Source organism: Hippocampus comes, unplaced genomic scaffold (assembly GCF_001891065.2).
Source record: "Hippocampus comes isolate QL1 unplaced genomic scaffold, H_comes_QL1_v1.1 scaffold124, whole genome shotgun sequence".
NCBI classification, from domain to species: domain Eukaryota; kingdom Metazoa; phylum Chordata; class Actinopteri; order Syngnathiformes; family Syngnathidae; genus Hippocampus; species Hippocampus comes.
This window is the reverse complement of record NW_017805075.1, coordinates 434,883-448,876: the sequence shown is the minus strand read 5'-3', so window position 1 is coordinate 448,876 and position 13,994 is coordinate 434,883. Positions and strand designations below refer to the sequence as shown.

Sequence of the window (13,994 nt, the reverse complement as noted above, 5' to 3'; positions counted from 1 at the left end):
CTTTTGCATCTCATTGTACTAACTTAAATTGCATATCATGGCAGACATCTCAAAATACATAGTCTTCTGGGGGCTCAGCATATATTAATACATTTTGGTAGAGAGGAATATAGGCCTACTGTCATATAGGTTATGATATCGGGCATCCTTTTAATTCTCTTGAACAACCAAGATTGAACTTTTGAACTCTTTATAATTTCTATTATCTAGTCCAGTTAAAGTCCAGGGGAGGAAGCCCCATCATAGTAAAGAGGATACTAATGTGATGTGTGTAGTTCTTCATAGCCTCTTCATTTTGCTCTCAAAGTGCACGGAATTGATGGATTTTTAACAGAATGTAGAAAAAAATTCTCCCGGGGGGGCATACCCCCGGACCCCCCTAAAGGGGCTGTGTTCCCCTTGGGGCTAAGCCCCCCTTGTTCTTGAAACCTAGTGACGCCCCTGCTCATCACTTTAGGTGAATACAACGATCATGTTAATGACGTTTCAATATTTATCCGCAATGATTTAATGAGGTAGGAAAATAACTTTTCTCTTTAATTCATTACATTAAAGAGAAAAGTTCTTTTCCTGTATTGTATTGCAATAATTGTGAAGATTGTTAAATTTTAACAATCTTCACAATTATTGCAATACACATTTAATAACAAGACAAATAAATCAAAATATGAATCACGAAAATCAAAACAAAAACGCTTTGAAAAAACGAAATAGGGAGCATGAGAGCTTTCTTGTTTCTATCAGAAGATATTAAAAGTAAATATAAATCCAATTCTTTCAGGACTCAATGGATATGTTTTGTCTTTGCAAATTTACAGTTGAGGAAATTGAGGTCACTATTTGTTTTTCAGAAACGTAATCATCATTCAGACCGTCCTCTGATTGCCAGATCACGTGATTTTTCCGGAAGCGCGACGATGGAGAAAAGCTAAAGAAGGTGCGTCCTTTTCTAACCTATTTCTCCGCGTTTCTTCGCTATGCTCATCCAATTGAATCTTAACCGAGGTGTATATGACTGACCTTAGTTCAACTTCAGACCAATCGAGTTAAACTGCCGTGTGTGTCATCATGATGTGACTCGTCTTCCTTCTATTTGTGTTTGCTAATGCAGCTACGCTAGCAATTAGCAAACACAAACAGAAGGAAGCAAGGCAAAACACGAGCTCTGTGGTGGCTTTTAGAAGTCGCTCTTTATCTGTCGCTGTCAAGTTGACAGAGAAGAAGAAAATACTGAAAAGACTGGCCCTTTGGCTGTCCACCATCTTTTGTCGTGTTGCGGAGAGAGGCTGACAGTAGAATTGAACGGCCATTTCACGTTCGAAGTCAGTTCCAGCTAAGACGAACGTGTGCACTTGACTGTGACCCTCGTTACTTCTGCCCCCTTCACAAGATGTGGTGTGTTTGTATAGGTTCTGCCCAGGCGGCGGCTTGCTCTTCGCCTACTGTGCTTTTGTCTAATGGCAGCAGTTTGGCAGCAGGTTTTGGCAGTGGACGCAAGGTGAGACCAACGCACACTTTGACAGTCATCTAACAACTCATCCTATGGAAAGCTGTTGAAGCGTTTATTTCATATACCGCTTAAGGTCCATGTCCTTGTGCAAACATTTGCGTTTATTTCATATCCCGCTTAAGGTCCATGTACCTGTGCAAACGCTTATAACATTTGGACTGGATATAAACTAACTGGAATTATGACCACTCAGAATGGTCTGTAAACATCTTAAACTGATGTCACAGATATCTACAATTCAATTGCAGATATTCCTAATTCATATATCTGATATCTGCAACTGATTTGTTAAATCTTAATGAGGAACCCTAAGTGATGTTGCAGATATCTGTAATTCTGTTCGATGAGTCAAAACTGAATTACAGATATATCTATCTGTCGTTTTGAATTCTCACAATTTTGTTACACACGTATCTTGAAAAAAAGAAAATTCTCAAATTGTCAAAATTTAATTGTCGGATTGTCAAGATGAACTCTTAAATGTTGAATCTGCTCGTCATGCTAGTGTATTCTGTCTTGACTAGTAAGACAATCCAGTGCGAATGACTCTCTTTTTAAAGATTTTATTCCCCATGACTATATGATATTTCTGCACACTTGTTGGACAACTACATGCTAATAGTGAGGTAAAACTGCACACTAGTTGACACAACCGTGTGCTACTAATACTACTAGTGGCATAATAAAATTCTACGAGGTAATATCTACTATACTGCCAGCTACTACTGTATGACATTTCTGAGGTAAAACTACTGGTGGGAATGTTGGTGTTGATACTAGGGTCCAAGAGCCTCCTAGTACATGGAGCATGCCTTACAAGTGCAGTAACAATATCTTTGGAATAAGCTTTAATTACATACCAAGAGGCAAAAAGTGGCACTGGCTGTGGGGGAAAAAAAACATTACTAGTGAAACACAGTCGTTCTGGAAAAAGAGCAGACGAGTACATGGACTTTAAGCTGCATATAAAGCAAACGGAATACATGCTCAAATTTCTTTCCGTTGCACATTCATTATGTTTTTCTATTTGAATTTTTGCCCTACCTCAGGTACAATGCTTACCGCACGCCCACCTTCCCACAATTCCGAACCCAGTATATTCGCCGCCGCAGCCAGCTGCTCCGAGAAAACGCCAAGTGCGGCTTTGAGCCGGGGCTGCGCAGACAATATCTGAGACTGCGCAGTCAGCTGCTGGCTCTGCGCTACGGGCCGCTTTCCGAGCAGAGCAGCTTCAGGGCGAGCAGTGTGCGCAGTTCCCGCACCACACTGGACCGTATGGAGGTCAGACCCGCAGAAACACACACAGAAGTGTCTGATATGAACAGGGGTTTTCCCGGCTCAAAGCGTATGCTGGCCCAAACAAACACTTTGTCAAGTATCTTACATGTACTTGATTGTTCTTAAACATTTTGATTTTCTTAAAGCCTTTTTGCCACCTCACCTTGAAAAAGACTTGCCTTTTTGATACAGCTCAGAAAAGCCAATAACACAAGGCCTAACTCTCATTTAAGTTGTTTTTTTCCCCAATAAATCAAATGTGCTGGGTTACAAAAGAAACTATTTTTGTTGTCTGGCACATTTACAGTAGGGAAGAAAATAGGTCATTTGCAGCTCTTCTTTTTTCCTCAACAATTTTAGGAGCGACTTCTGAAACAGCGCCACCCAATCAACAGTGCGCAATGACCAGGGGTGCACATAAATTGTGGTGTGGTTCTAAGATGAGCACCAAAGGTTGTTGTTTGGTGCTTCCTTTTTTTCTAATGCTCCGACCTCATGGTTGAAAACATCGTCACATCTGCGAAAAGTAGGGCACATGGATCACACACATGGTTTCTGCCTTTACCAGGGCTACTCAAGTGGTGATACCATTTCCTGCTTAAAAAAAAAAAAACCCATTACATTTATATTAAACAAAACTGAGTTGGCATGGTAATGTGGCCTCTGACAGCCGTTTGAGTTTTTCCACAAGGAAGCTTTGAAAAATTAATTGCCCACTTCTGAGACTGCTTGCCATTTTAGCGCTGTTCTCTTTGACAGCACTCCATCTTTTTTGCACCACTCGGCGCTTTCACCTAATGACGTCAAAGCCACAGCAGAACGACGCAGAAATGACCGTCCCGTGTTTGGCTTTTGCCTCCACCCCTCTAGTCCACCATTCCTTTTTGTCAGAGCCAAGTCAAGACTGCCCACCATAATAGTAGTTCATCATATGAATGCGCCACGATGCCAACTTCACAACAAAAGACTCACAAGTAATACTGGGTGTTCGTGGACATCGCCTCATTAGTAACCTTTTATTCCGAAAGTACCCCGTGGAAGCAATCATTGCGACTGCTGACTCAACTTGGGCTTTTCGAATGGTGGCTGCCCTGCAATCACAGACATCTTCTGTTGCTACAACATTCTTAGAACGCAAAAGCGCGCTGAGGTAATCCGTAGTAAGCATGAACACATGCACATCACTTGTGCGCACTCCTGGTAGTGACGCGATTGCAGTCAAAAATCCTACTAAGGAGTTGAGTGCTGGTCAGAGAATAACAGTTGTCATGATGTCGAGTCAGAGGTAGCCTCTCCAAATTTTACAGGCAGGAAAAAGACCTCAGTCAAATAAAATACGGGTATGTTACCCACTTTATTTCTGTGAAGTTGAAGAGGTGAGCAATTGATGTCGACAACATGTTGCCGAGCTGCTAAATGTTACCGATCATCCTTTTTTTGTTTGGAAAATAACTGAACGCCATGTCATTATGCCCATGTCACCCCACACTTTTGTTGCGCTTCGTATTGGGGAATGCTCGGTGTGGCCACCCCGCCACCCAGGAGCTAAGATATCCTTTATTTGTCCCACACTGGGGAAATTTACAGTCTACAGCAGCAAGATTGTGGGTAGAAAGAAGAAAAAAAAACAAACTATGGCTGGGTAGCTAACATGGCTAAACCTGATGCCATTCATGCAAGAAGTATGTTGCACAACTATTGCCCGTGCATATACCCAAACCAGTCTATCCGCAACGGTATTTGTTATTTGAGTGCTGAGTGTTAGTTTTGTCGTTTGAGATCTGATTAACGTAATTGAATAGAAGTGCCGACTTTGGTATGGTTGAAAGTAGAATTGGTCAGGGCTAAGTAGTCCAGAGACACAGATATTTGAGGCAAATGATCTGAACTGAACTCAAAGCCAGTTGTACTGTTTTCGCTTAAAATAGCAGCAGCATTTGTTTTTGTTTGCAGTATTTTGCACGTGGGAGTGCTAACTTTTAATTTGAGATTTGCACACTGTTATGTTCATTCGCATTTGTTTTGTGATCATTTACATTCTCATGTTTGGCTCAATAGAATTTTTTTGTTTGTTTTTTTTTTTTAACCCTTGATTTTCTATTGTGTGCTATACCGTAACCATGAAGGGATATAATTTATACTGTAATAGGAATTTGGAGGCCAGCCCTACATGCCGTAATTACTCTTGTTAAGACCAGTTTATTTCTTTCAATTCTATATCATCTTTTTGCGCAATGCAGTGATATTTTTCTCATAAATATCAATGTTGACTCTAGATTTGATGTACAAGAAACTGTGTCATGAGCTTGGTCATGGAAGGAAACAAGCTTGTATGTCAAGGTGGCGCTGTTTTATGATTTCCGTGTTTCACTACTTTTGAATAGGTATGGTTCATTCGAGCCAGAAAAAATCTTATTTGCACACAGTGACAGCGTCTGTCTCCCTTTCCTCTCACCACGAGAAGGACTTTGAGGAAGATCCTCGCACCCAAGGGGCTCGTGGCCACCGGCGGTCCATCAGCAGAGGCTCCTACCAGCTGCAAGCCCAGATGAACAGAGCCATCTACGATGAAAGGTAGTCCCACCACTCGTGTCATCCACGGGTTAGGGCTTGGTCAAATAATCCAATTGACGTTTCCCCCAATATTGTGATGGCGCCTTGAAAATTGTATTTTCTTGTATTGCGATACTTCAAATGCAACTCGTCCTTCACTTGTGGTCTCAGCAAGGATTGCTTTCTCCTCGTTCGTGGTTTCGGTTGCCGTGATGCAAATTTTTCCTCCAGAAGCTTGAAGGTTGTGTAACGTCTAGCACGAACTGCTGAACTGATGCGCTCGCTCTCGTCGGGCTCTGCAGGCCTCCGGGCAGTTTGGTGCCAACTTCGGTGGCAGAAGCGAGTCGAGCCATGGCTGGGGACACAACTTTGAGTGAAAATTATGCCTTTGCTGGAATGCATCACATATTTGACCAACATGTCGATTCTGCAGGTAGGCACATTTGTAATGGATGTTACATCTTGAGCTGGAGTGGCCAATATAGCGTATCTTAGAAATATAATCCAAGTGATTTTATTTATTTCATGTTTTAAGCATTATTTTATTCAAGTAAGTTTAAGGCATGGGTACATAAAAAAAAAAAAAAAAAAGCAGGCGAATGACATTTAAATGAAGTTTTGCTTTGGGGATTTTTTTCCGCTTCTGTAAATGCTTGATTCCTCCTGAAACTAGAAGTAACATGTACCGGTAATCAATTATCAAATGATCGTATAATCATTTAGAGACCTTGTTTCACATAAAATTGTTCAAATCCTTGGAATTTCTCTCTCTGAACAGGAAATATTCTCAGATTTTTGCGTCGTCATCTATGAAAGACTGCTTTGATCTTTGTATTGAATCAAAATAACACATTTACAAATACTGTATTTGCTTTTACTTTGGATAAGTAAACATTTTTGCTGATTTATTTATCATGGACTAAACCTAAACCAGTCACTTAATCATAATCAATTGTCTTTGCATTTTCTGCACTGTCAATTTGAAATAAAGTCCTGTTTTTGGATTAAGGGTTGACATCTAGAAATGCTATTTACCGGTACTCAATTCATTTAATCTTAAAAATAACAGACCGATGAATTGATTAATAATATTGTTGTTCGTTGCAGCGCGACCTGAAACCAAATGCATGCTTTTTATAATCTCCCCCCCCCACCCCCCAGCATTAATTTGAATCAACTTTCCCAGAAAAGAATACCTATTTTCTTTTCAGATAATGTAAAAATAAGTGATTGCTCTTGTATGGATTTACAAGCTTTTTCACCGCATAAATGGACACCATGTTTTTGACCATGTGCAGCGGGTTTGACTCCTGATTGCCTTCCTTGCACTTCCTTTCTTATCCTACGCAAAACAATGTCAAAATAATTTTGCTGTGATCCGTGTCCTCGTTGAAGTGTCCGGCCTCACGTGTGCTCCCAAGTTGCGCACAGAGCAACATCCCTTCCAATTAGCTGCATGTCTCCCTTGCAGATGTTGTTGAATAGTTTGCGCTACTCTCTTTGTTTGCAACATACTTTGCACCAGACTGCCTTTTTGCTTATTGCTTGACACTGCCAACCTGAGCCAATTCCAAATGACTAATGAAACGTTTCTAAACTAGAGCTGCCATTTTTGTCCATGATACTCTAAGCCAAGGGTGTCAAACTCATTTTTTGTCGTGGGCCACGTTATCGTTACCGGTTCCCTTGGAGGGCCATTCTGACTGTGAAACCACATAAGTCAAGAATAATGGTTTCTTCAACTATAGTTTTAAGTTACTGTAATGAGGGTTTTGGGAACAAGAAAACTTACAATAGCTCTCTTATATATTACATATGAGAATTTGAAATGTTGGGACAAATTTTTGCAAGCGTCATAGAAGTAGACATGTTGGATTTGCTTTCGCGGGCAACATCAAATGATGTGGCGGGCCAGAGCTGGCCCCCAGGCCTTGAGTTTGACACCTGTGCTCTAAACAGCGGCCATCAGAAAATCAAGCAAAATGTGCCTGACCAAACCACTTTGTTGAGGATGCTCTCCTTCCGTCTTCCTGCCTTATCGCAGTACCGCGATTGCAGTTTGCCAACGACGACAAGCACCTCCTGGCTTGCTGCTCGCTGGACGGCACCTTGTCTATCATGACCCTGTCCCCGCCTCCTGCCACCGTCAAGGTGATTCTGAAAGGCCATGGAGGCCCTGTGACAGATTTTGCTTGGTCCCTCAGCAACGATGTGATTGTGTCGACATCGCTCGACGGGACCTTGCGCATCTGGAACACCGAGGACGGCCGGTGCATCCGAGAAGTCCAAGACCCGGAATCCAGCGAGCTGCTCTGCTGCACTTTTCAGCCGATGAATAACAATCTCACTGTGGTGAGTCATAACTTGATTCGCGTTTGATTCCTGTCATTCTGTCAGTGACCTTGTGTCTTAGTTTGCTCAAAATCTACTCTTCTTGCACATCCGATGTTTTGTGCACTGTCATTCGACTAGTGTACTACTCATCTGGCTTAAAATCTTTTGATAATCAATGTCATCTTTTATAGATCTTGTTTAACTTGAACCTATTACTCAGAATTTCAGCCCATGAACAGTAAATACTCTCTGCTTACTGTAGTCCTTAATGAAAGCAGACTAATTGGCTTTGTATTTAATCAAAATAAGACATTTGCAAACAACTGCTTTTACTTTGAAAAGCAGCCGTTTTGCCTCGTTTCTGACTGACCATTCCAGGAACTGAATCATTGCCAGCTAATGTTTGTGTATGGTCTGCACTGTCCTTTTTAAAAAATAAGTTTCATCAATTAATCAGAAACATAGCCCACACAGTAATCAATTATTAAAGTAATCATTTGTTGCAGTCCTAGTATTGCCATTTGGTACGTGAGACAAGTTATAAAATATTGCATAGATCATCAGTGTCTGAAAGAAGTTTTATTTTGAGAATCAGCTGCATCTGCCTTTTCCTGTGTACACATTAATCCGATCACATGATGCAAGAGGTAAAAGTCAGCCCACAAGCTGGCAAAAATGAGTTAAAATAATGCGAGCTTCTTCAAAAAGGCCAAAAAATGAGACAGAAGATGAATCTATAACATTCTTGCGGCTATTCTCTTGCATCCAGGTCATTTCATTCTCAGAGCATTGAATCAATCGTAATTGGGCTCCTCTGTTTGTCTTCGAAAACAGACAAACACAGCAGTTCAGCGGCGACCGAGCCTTCAATTTATAAAAAAAGAAGGGCGCATTTCAGTGACAATATGAGCAGACCTGCTTCAAATCCAGCTTTAACGCTCCAGGTGTGATGCTCAAGATGTGACGATACAAACGAGGTGATGAAGCTTTCCGGACTGCCAGAAAAGCACGAAATAGTTTCCATCCATTTCCCACATACTCTCTTTGAGAGGTGGAATTTTCTGCAAGGATGGCAACCAAAACAAAATGACAGAGTAGAATGGACATTGGTAACATCGTGGGGGTTTCATTGTATCCCATTACCCGAAGATGGGACTGTCTTGTTAAAAGAAAACAAGCTGCGCTCCCACTAATTCGAACAACTACATTCAATGTAATGAATAGCAATTTTGTATTTTATTTTATTTTTCTCCTCCCGTCCGTGGTGCAAATGCGGTTGGGGACCATTGCACTCGTCTGGACAACATGCATTTGTACTCTCAGCGGATTGAAGATTTTTTTTTTTTTTTTTCCACATAAGCTATAAAGAAAAGAAGAAGAATTATGAGGTTCCAAGATTACGATTTGGGCACGCAATAAACTATCGTAGTTTGTGCCGCTGCATAAACATTGAGCCTCACTAACGTGGACAACTATTCGAAAGCTCTTCTTTACTGTGTTTCTTTATGCATGTAGGAAGGAAACAGCTTTTGTTCCCGGTATTTTAAAAAGGGACACTGTTGGCAATTGACTTGCTGAAGTTGAGAATGTGATGTGTGTGTTGAGGAAAAACAAAAGCTGGACGTGAGCAGAGCTCTTTATTTCATCTGCAAAAGTGCGAGAGGTGACTGTTGATGCTGCGTGGGTGGATTCCAGCGTTGGGGTAGATTTATAGTTCACATCACAGATGTTATTTCCAAAGTGTTATATGTGAAAGAAGTATCAGAACTGCCTAAGTCCAGTTGAATTGTATTTACCTGCAATACATCTGCATTTTAGTCTTTCAGAATGGCTTGTTTTCAAAATGTAATGAAGTTTTTAAAAAAAATTAACTTATGTGCACAACATTTTTTTTGATTGTTGTTTATTTTGTTTTTTGTTTTTGTTTTTTTTTTTGAAGCGTAATGTTAACAGGGGCTTAGGATGTTAAAAGTGGAACGCCCTACTTTTTTTGTGCGATTCTGCTCTCTCAGTGAAATTTTCTCCGGTGGCATATGGCAAAACTTTAGAAGGGACTTTTTCTGGATTTCTTTGAGAAATGGATGTCTTCTTGCTCCTCTTCCATAAAGGCCAGATTTATGCTGCGTGTGATCAGCTGTGGATCTCTGCAGTTCATCCAGAGTGATCATGGGCCTCTTGGCCCCATCTCTGACCAGTGCTCCTTGTTTGGTTCAAAAGTTTAGATGGACAGTTTGAACTGCGCTCCACGAGATTGTATTTCTGAATCCTGCTTTCAACTCCACAACTTTATCCTGGACCTGCCTGGTGTATACCTTGCTGGGAGCTGTTTGCTCCCAAATATTCGTTTAACAAACCTCTGAGGATCATTGAGAAATCATGAAAGGGAACTTCTAGAGTCAGCTGCCTGCACTGAAAGATAAGTGGATGAATCATTCCGACATAATTAAAATTGAAAATATATACAGTAGGTGTATAAAACTGTGGTGAGACCAGCCGCGCTGTTTGGACTGGAGACAGTGCCACGGAAGAAAAGACAGGAGGCAGAGCTGGAGGTAACAGAGATGAAGATGTTGAGGTTGTCTTTGGGGGGTGACCAGGTTGGATAGCATCAGGAATGAGTACATCAGAGGGACAGCTCATGTTAGAGGTTTTGGAGAGGAAGAGAGGCCAGACTGAGATGGTTTGGACTTGTTCAGAGGAGAGAGGGTGAATATATTGGGAGAAGGATGCTGAGTCTTGACCTGCCAGGCAGGAGGCCGAGAGGAAGACCAAAGAGGATGCTTATGGATGTAGTGAAAGAGAAGATGAAAGTAGCTGGTGTGAGAGAAGACGATGCACAAAACGGGGTGAGATGGAGGCAACTGATTTGCTGTGGCTTGTCCTGAAGGGAAAAGCCGAAAGGAAAAGAAGAAAGAAAATTGAAAATATCGTTTGAATTTTGTTCTACTTAACCATTGTGTCCCACTTCACTTGGTGTTGATTTTTCACCCCGCCCCCCAAAAAAACATTTTAGATATTTGTTTGAGATCTGAAATGTGGCAAAAGGTAAAAAAAAAAAAAGCCTAGGCGGCTAATACTTTCGCAAGACACTGTATTTCACGTTGTTTTTTTTTTTTTTTGTGTTAAATTGTAGTTACTCTCTACAAAAATTTTTTTTTTTTTTTCCTACAACCGATTAATTGTATTGTTTCCTGTTGAAATATTGCTTCATGGATTTGGTCCCAACATTTTGGAATGGCTTAATCACAAAAAAACTATCATGATGTTGGTCCTTGATAGCCAAATCTTTTTTTTTTTTTTTTTTTAAGGAGCCCTTGATTTAAAACATTTGCAAACTACCGGTCGATAGAGATTACAAACCCAATGGCCACAAATTGTTGTTCACTCGCATTATTAACGACATACATAAGGATCATGAGAGAATGATCCTTGTGTGCATCGTTTGCTGTGCAGACAATGAAGATTGTCTCCTAACTTGTTTCTAACAGGTGGGCAACAGTAAGCATCACCTGCAGGTGGTGAACATCTCGACGGGCAAGAAGGTAAAGGGTGGCTCCAGCAAGCTAACCGGCCGCGTGCTGTCACTCTCCTTCGACTCTCCAGGGAGGATTCTCTGGGCGGGCGATGACAGGGGCAGCATCTTCTCCTTCCTCTTCGACATGGCCACAGGTACCGTCACAGCTATTATGTCAGCTCCGAGGCTCGCCCCGAACGAACGCTAATTTTCGAAATTTGAATTTCAGGTGAGCAATGTTGCAAAATCAACAGATGCAACATGGCCACTCAAAAGCGCCATGTCTTATTGCATGAGCTTTTGCAATCATTTTAAGCTCTGAAGATACATACAGGGCCACCACAAGCTGCTCCAGTAAAGGATATTCACAAGATATACTGTATGCCAGTCAAATGCACCTGCTACTGTTTTCTCCCATTGAGACAAGAGCGGAAACAGGAAACCGTTTGGGGTCATTGACCCCAAAAAGCGGGGAAACATCTTGTAGAATGAGCAATTGTGAGTCCACATTAGAGGGAGAGGTCAGTTTGACCTTGGTTGTGGAAATGTACATAAATACAGTTACACTAGTGGATCCTGATAAGGCAAGATCTGTCCTCGTGACTAAGTGTCTTGATTGATTCCTAGAATTGGAGTATACCTCGTGGGATTGTTTTGTCCCGAACTGTTGAATAAAGTCTTTTCTTGAGTAAAGAAAGCAAATCGTTCACCACATCCTGTCTTTGTCAGTACTTGAGCCTTGACCATTTGTTTATCTATGCCATTCCTTCCTTGACCGCCCTGACGCAGGAAAGCTGACCAAAGCCAAGCGACTGGTGGTGAACGAAGGCAGCTCCATATGCAGCATTTCTGCTCGCTCGTGGATCAGCCGAGAGGCACGAGATCCCTCCCTGCTGGTCAACGCCTGCATCAATAAGCTGCTGCTCTACAGGTCTGTTTGCTTGCCATGCGCGCACACGCACACAGAGGTATGTGGGAACACCGCATATCATTGTTTTTGATCTGGTGACCTTTGTCACGTTTTCAGGGTTATGGACAACGAAGGTGGGCTACAGCTGAAGAGAAGCTTCCCCATCCAGCATGGCTCGCAGCTCATTCACAGCATCTTCTGCCCCCTCATGTCCTTCAGACAAGGCGCTTGTGTTGGTAAGTGTCCCTGCTTTATTAGGACACAAACAAAGAGCTTTCCAGTTTCCCTTGCTCCTATTCCTAATGCTGTCAGAAAAAGGAAATGAGCACAATGTTAGGATAAATCTAAACCTTCAAACTACTGAAATGCTGCTTAGACACATGGAATAGCAATACATAAAAACAGAGCACACGACACTACTCACAGGCATTTCTCCTCTCTGCTCTGTGGGAGTGGCACCAATTACTGGTGCTTAGTAGGAGACCTTCTCTGCCTCTTGCTGCTAATTACACACCATCTCTTCTGGTAGAGCTCAGTGGTGCCCATATTTTTGTGGCTAAATGTGCTGCTGCACAGAAGGCATGCAATTTGAAATTCGGACTTGCCTGTGCAATGTCGTCATAAGATACAAGTGGCCCCATGTATGGCCCCAATTTAAGAGGGGATTTTTTTTTTTTTTAACATGTGAACTTGAGACGGATGTTTTTAGTTTTTTTTTCTTTTTTGTTTGTTTTTTTTTTGTAATTGCTGTGAGTTGCAAGCACAAACTTGAGATCCAAGCGCTGTATGGTGGCTGTCAACACTTCACAATAAAGAGTCGTTTAGTAGTGAGCCAATGGCTGGGAAGAGCTACAATTATGGGCTGGTGGCTCTGCTCAGCTCCGTAATTGAAGTGACAGGAAGTGAGGTTTTACGAACAAATGTGACCTCATCTTTCAAAAAAAGAAAAAAATGGTGGACATCAGAGTGATAGGATGTGCAAGCTGTATTGTACACTAACACTAACTACTAACCTCTTCAATAACTTGTACAGGTGGCTAAGGCAGGCGCACCAAAAGGAGCAGAATGTAACTGATGCTGTGTGACAAAACATTTTTTTCCCCCCAATATGTCATTAGTGCATGTTTTGTAAGAGCAATTGTCCGTAGTGCGATTTTTCTCAAAAAACTAAACAAATTGCAATTTTTGTTGTCAGTGACAGGCAGCGAGGACGCCTGCGTGTACTTCTTTGACGTGGAACGCAACACCAAGGCCATTGTCAACAAGTTGCAAGGTCATGGCGGCCCCGTGCTCGACGTCAGCTTCAACTGCGACGAGAGTCTGCTGGCCTCCGCTGACTCCACGGGTATGGTCATCATCTGGAGGCGGGAGCAAAAGTAACACAAGAAAAGGCTTCTGTGTGGCCAAACCAAACAAACCGGCTGGATTTGTTTTCACTGTAACGAGCTGCTTGTTAACCTTTAATGTCATTCTTGTCAAGTGCAATCGAAACGCTCTGCTATGCAGGTTGTGATTGGAAAAGTCAGGTGGAGTTATCGTGTGCTGTTTTCCGTTTAAAAACATTCTGATGTTCGTCCCCTGAGGTGTGACAGTGAGCACCTGTAGAAACAACATTGGCACCACTGTCAGTCCCTCTGCTGTCATTTTTGTCTCGTTGTGGTATTCATGCAATACGCGTAGTCAAAAAGGCCTTACTTGCTATTTGTATTTGACACCCCGAGCTTTATGCACGTTTTACGTTTGTTTGTGTTTATCTGTGTGGATGTATATTTATTGCAGATGCTTATGACAAAATGTAATGGCCATACAAAAATGAACTACTGTAACTGACTGACTGCCTCGTTTTTTTCCCCCCCACAACAAATTGCACTCCTGCATCACATACGTATTCAATC

At 41.8% G+C, this 13,994-nt stretch overlaps 1 protein-coding gene across 2 annotated transcripts; it reads left to right on the top strand.

The window, feature by feature from the left end:
* The first annotated feature begins 752 nt into the window (after window positions 1-752).
* wdr13 (WD repeat domain 13) lies at window positions 753-13,930 on the top strand. Of its 2 annotated transcripts, none has more exons than XM_019865127.1 (10): window positions 753-937; window positions 1,410-1,498; window positions 2,560-2,791; window positions 5,253-5,362; window positions 5,644-5,774; window positions 7,386-7,693; window positions 11,164-11,344; window positions 11,979-12,120; window positions 12,217-12,335; window positions 13,295-13,930. In XM_019865127.1, exons 2-10 carry the CDS (start codon window positions 1,458-1,460, stop codon window positions 13,477-13,479), a joined length of 1,449 nt encoding a protein of 482 aa, XP_019720686.1. In that variant the 5' UTR covers window positions 753-937; window positions 1,410-1,457; the 3' UTR covers window positions 13,480-13,930. The 2 variants fall into 2 exon arrangements, with proteins under 2 accessions (XP_019720686.1, XP_019720687.1); XM_019865128.1 differs by having other exon boundaries at window positions 1,391-1,498.
* Window positions 13,931-13,994: the final 64 nt, after the last annotated feature.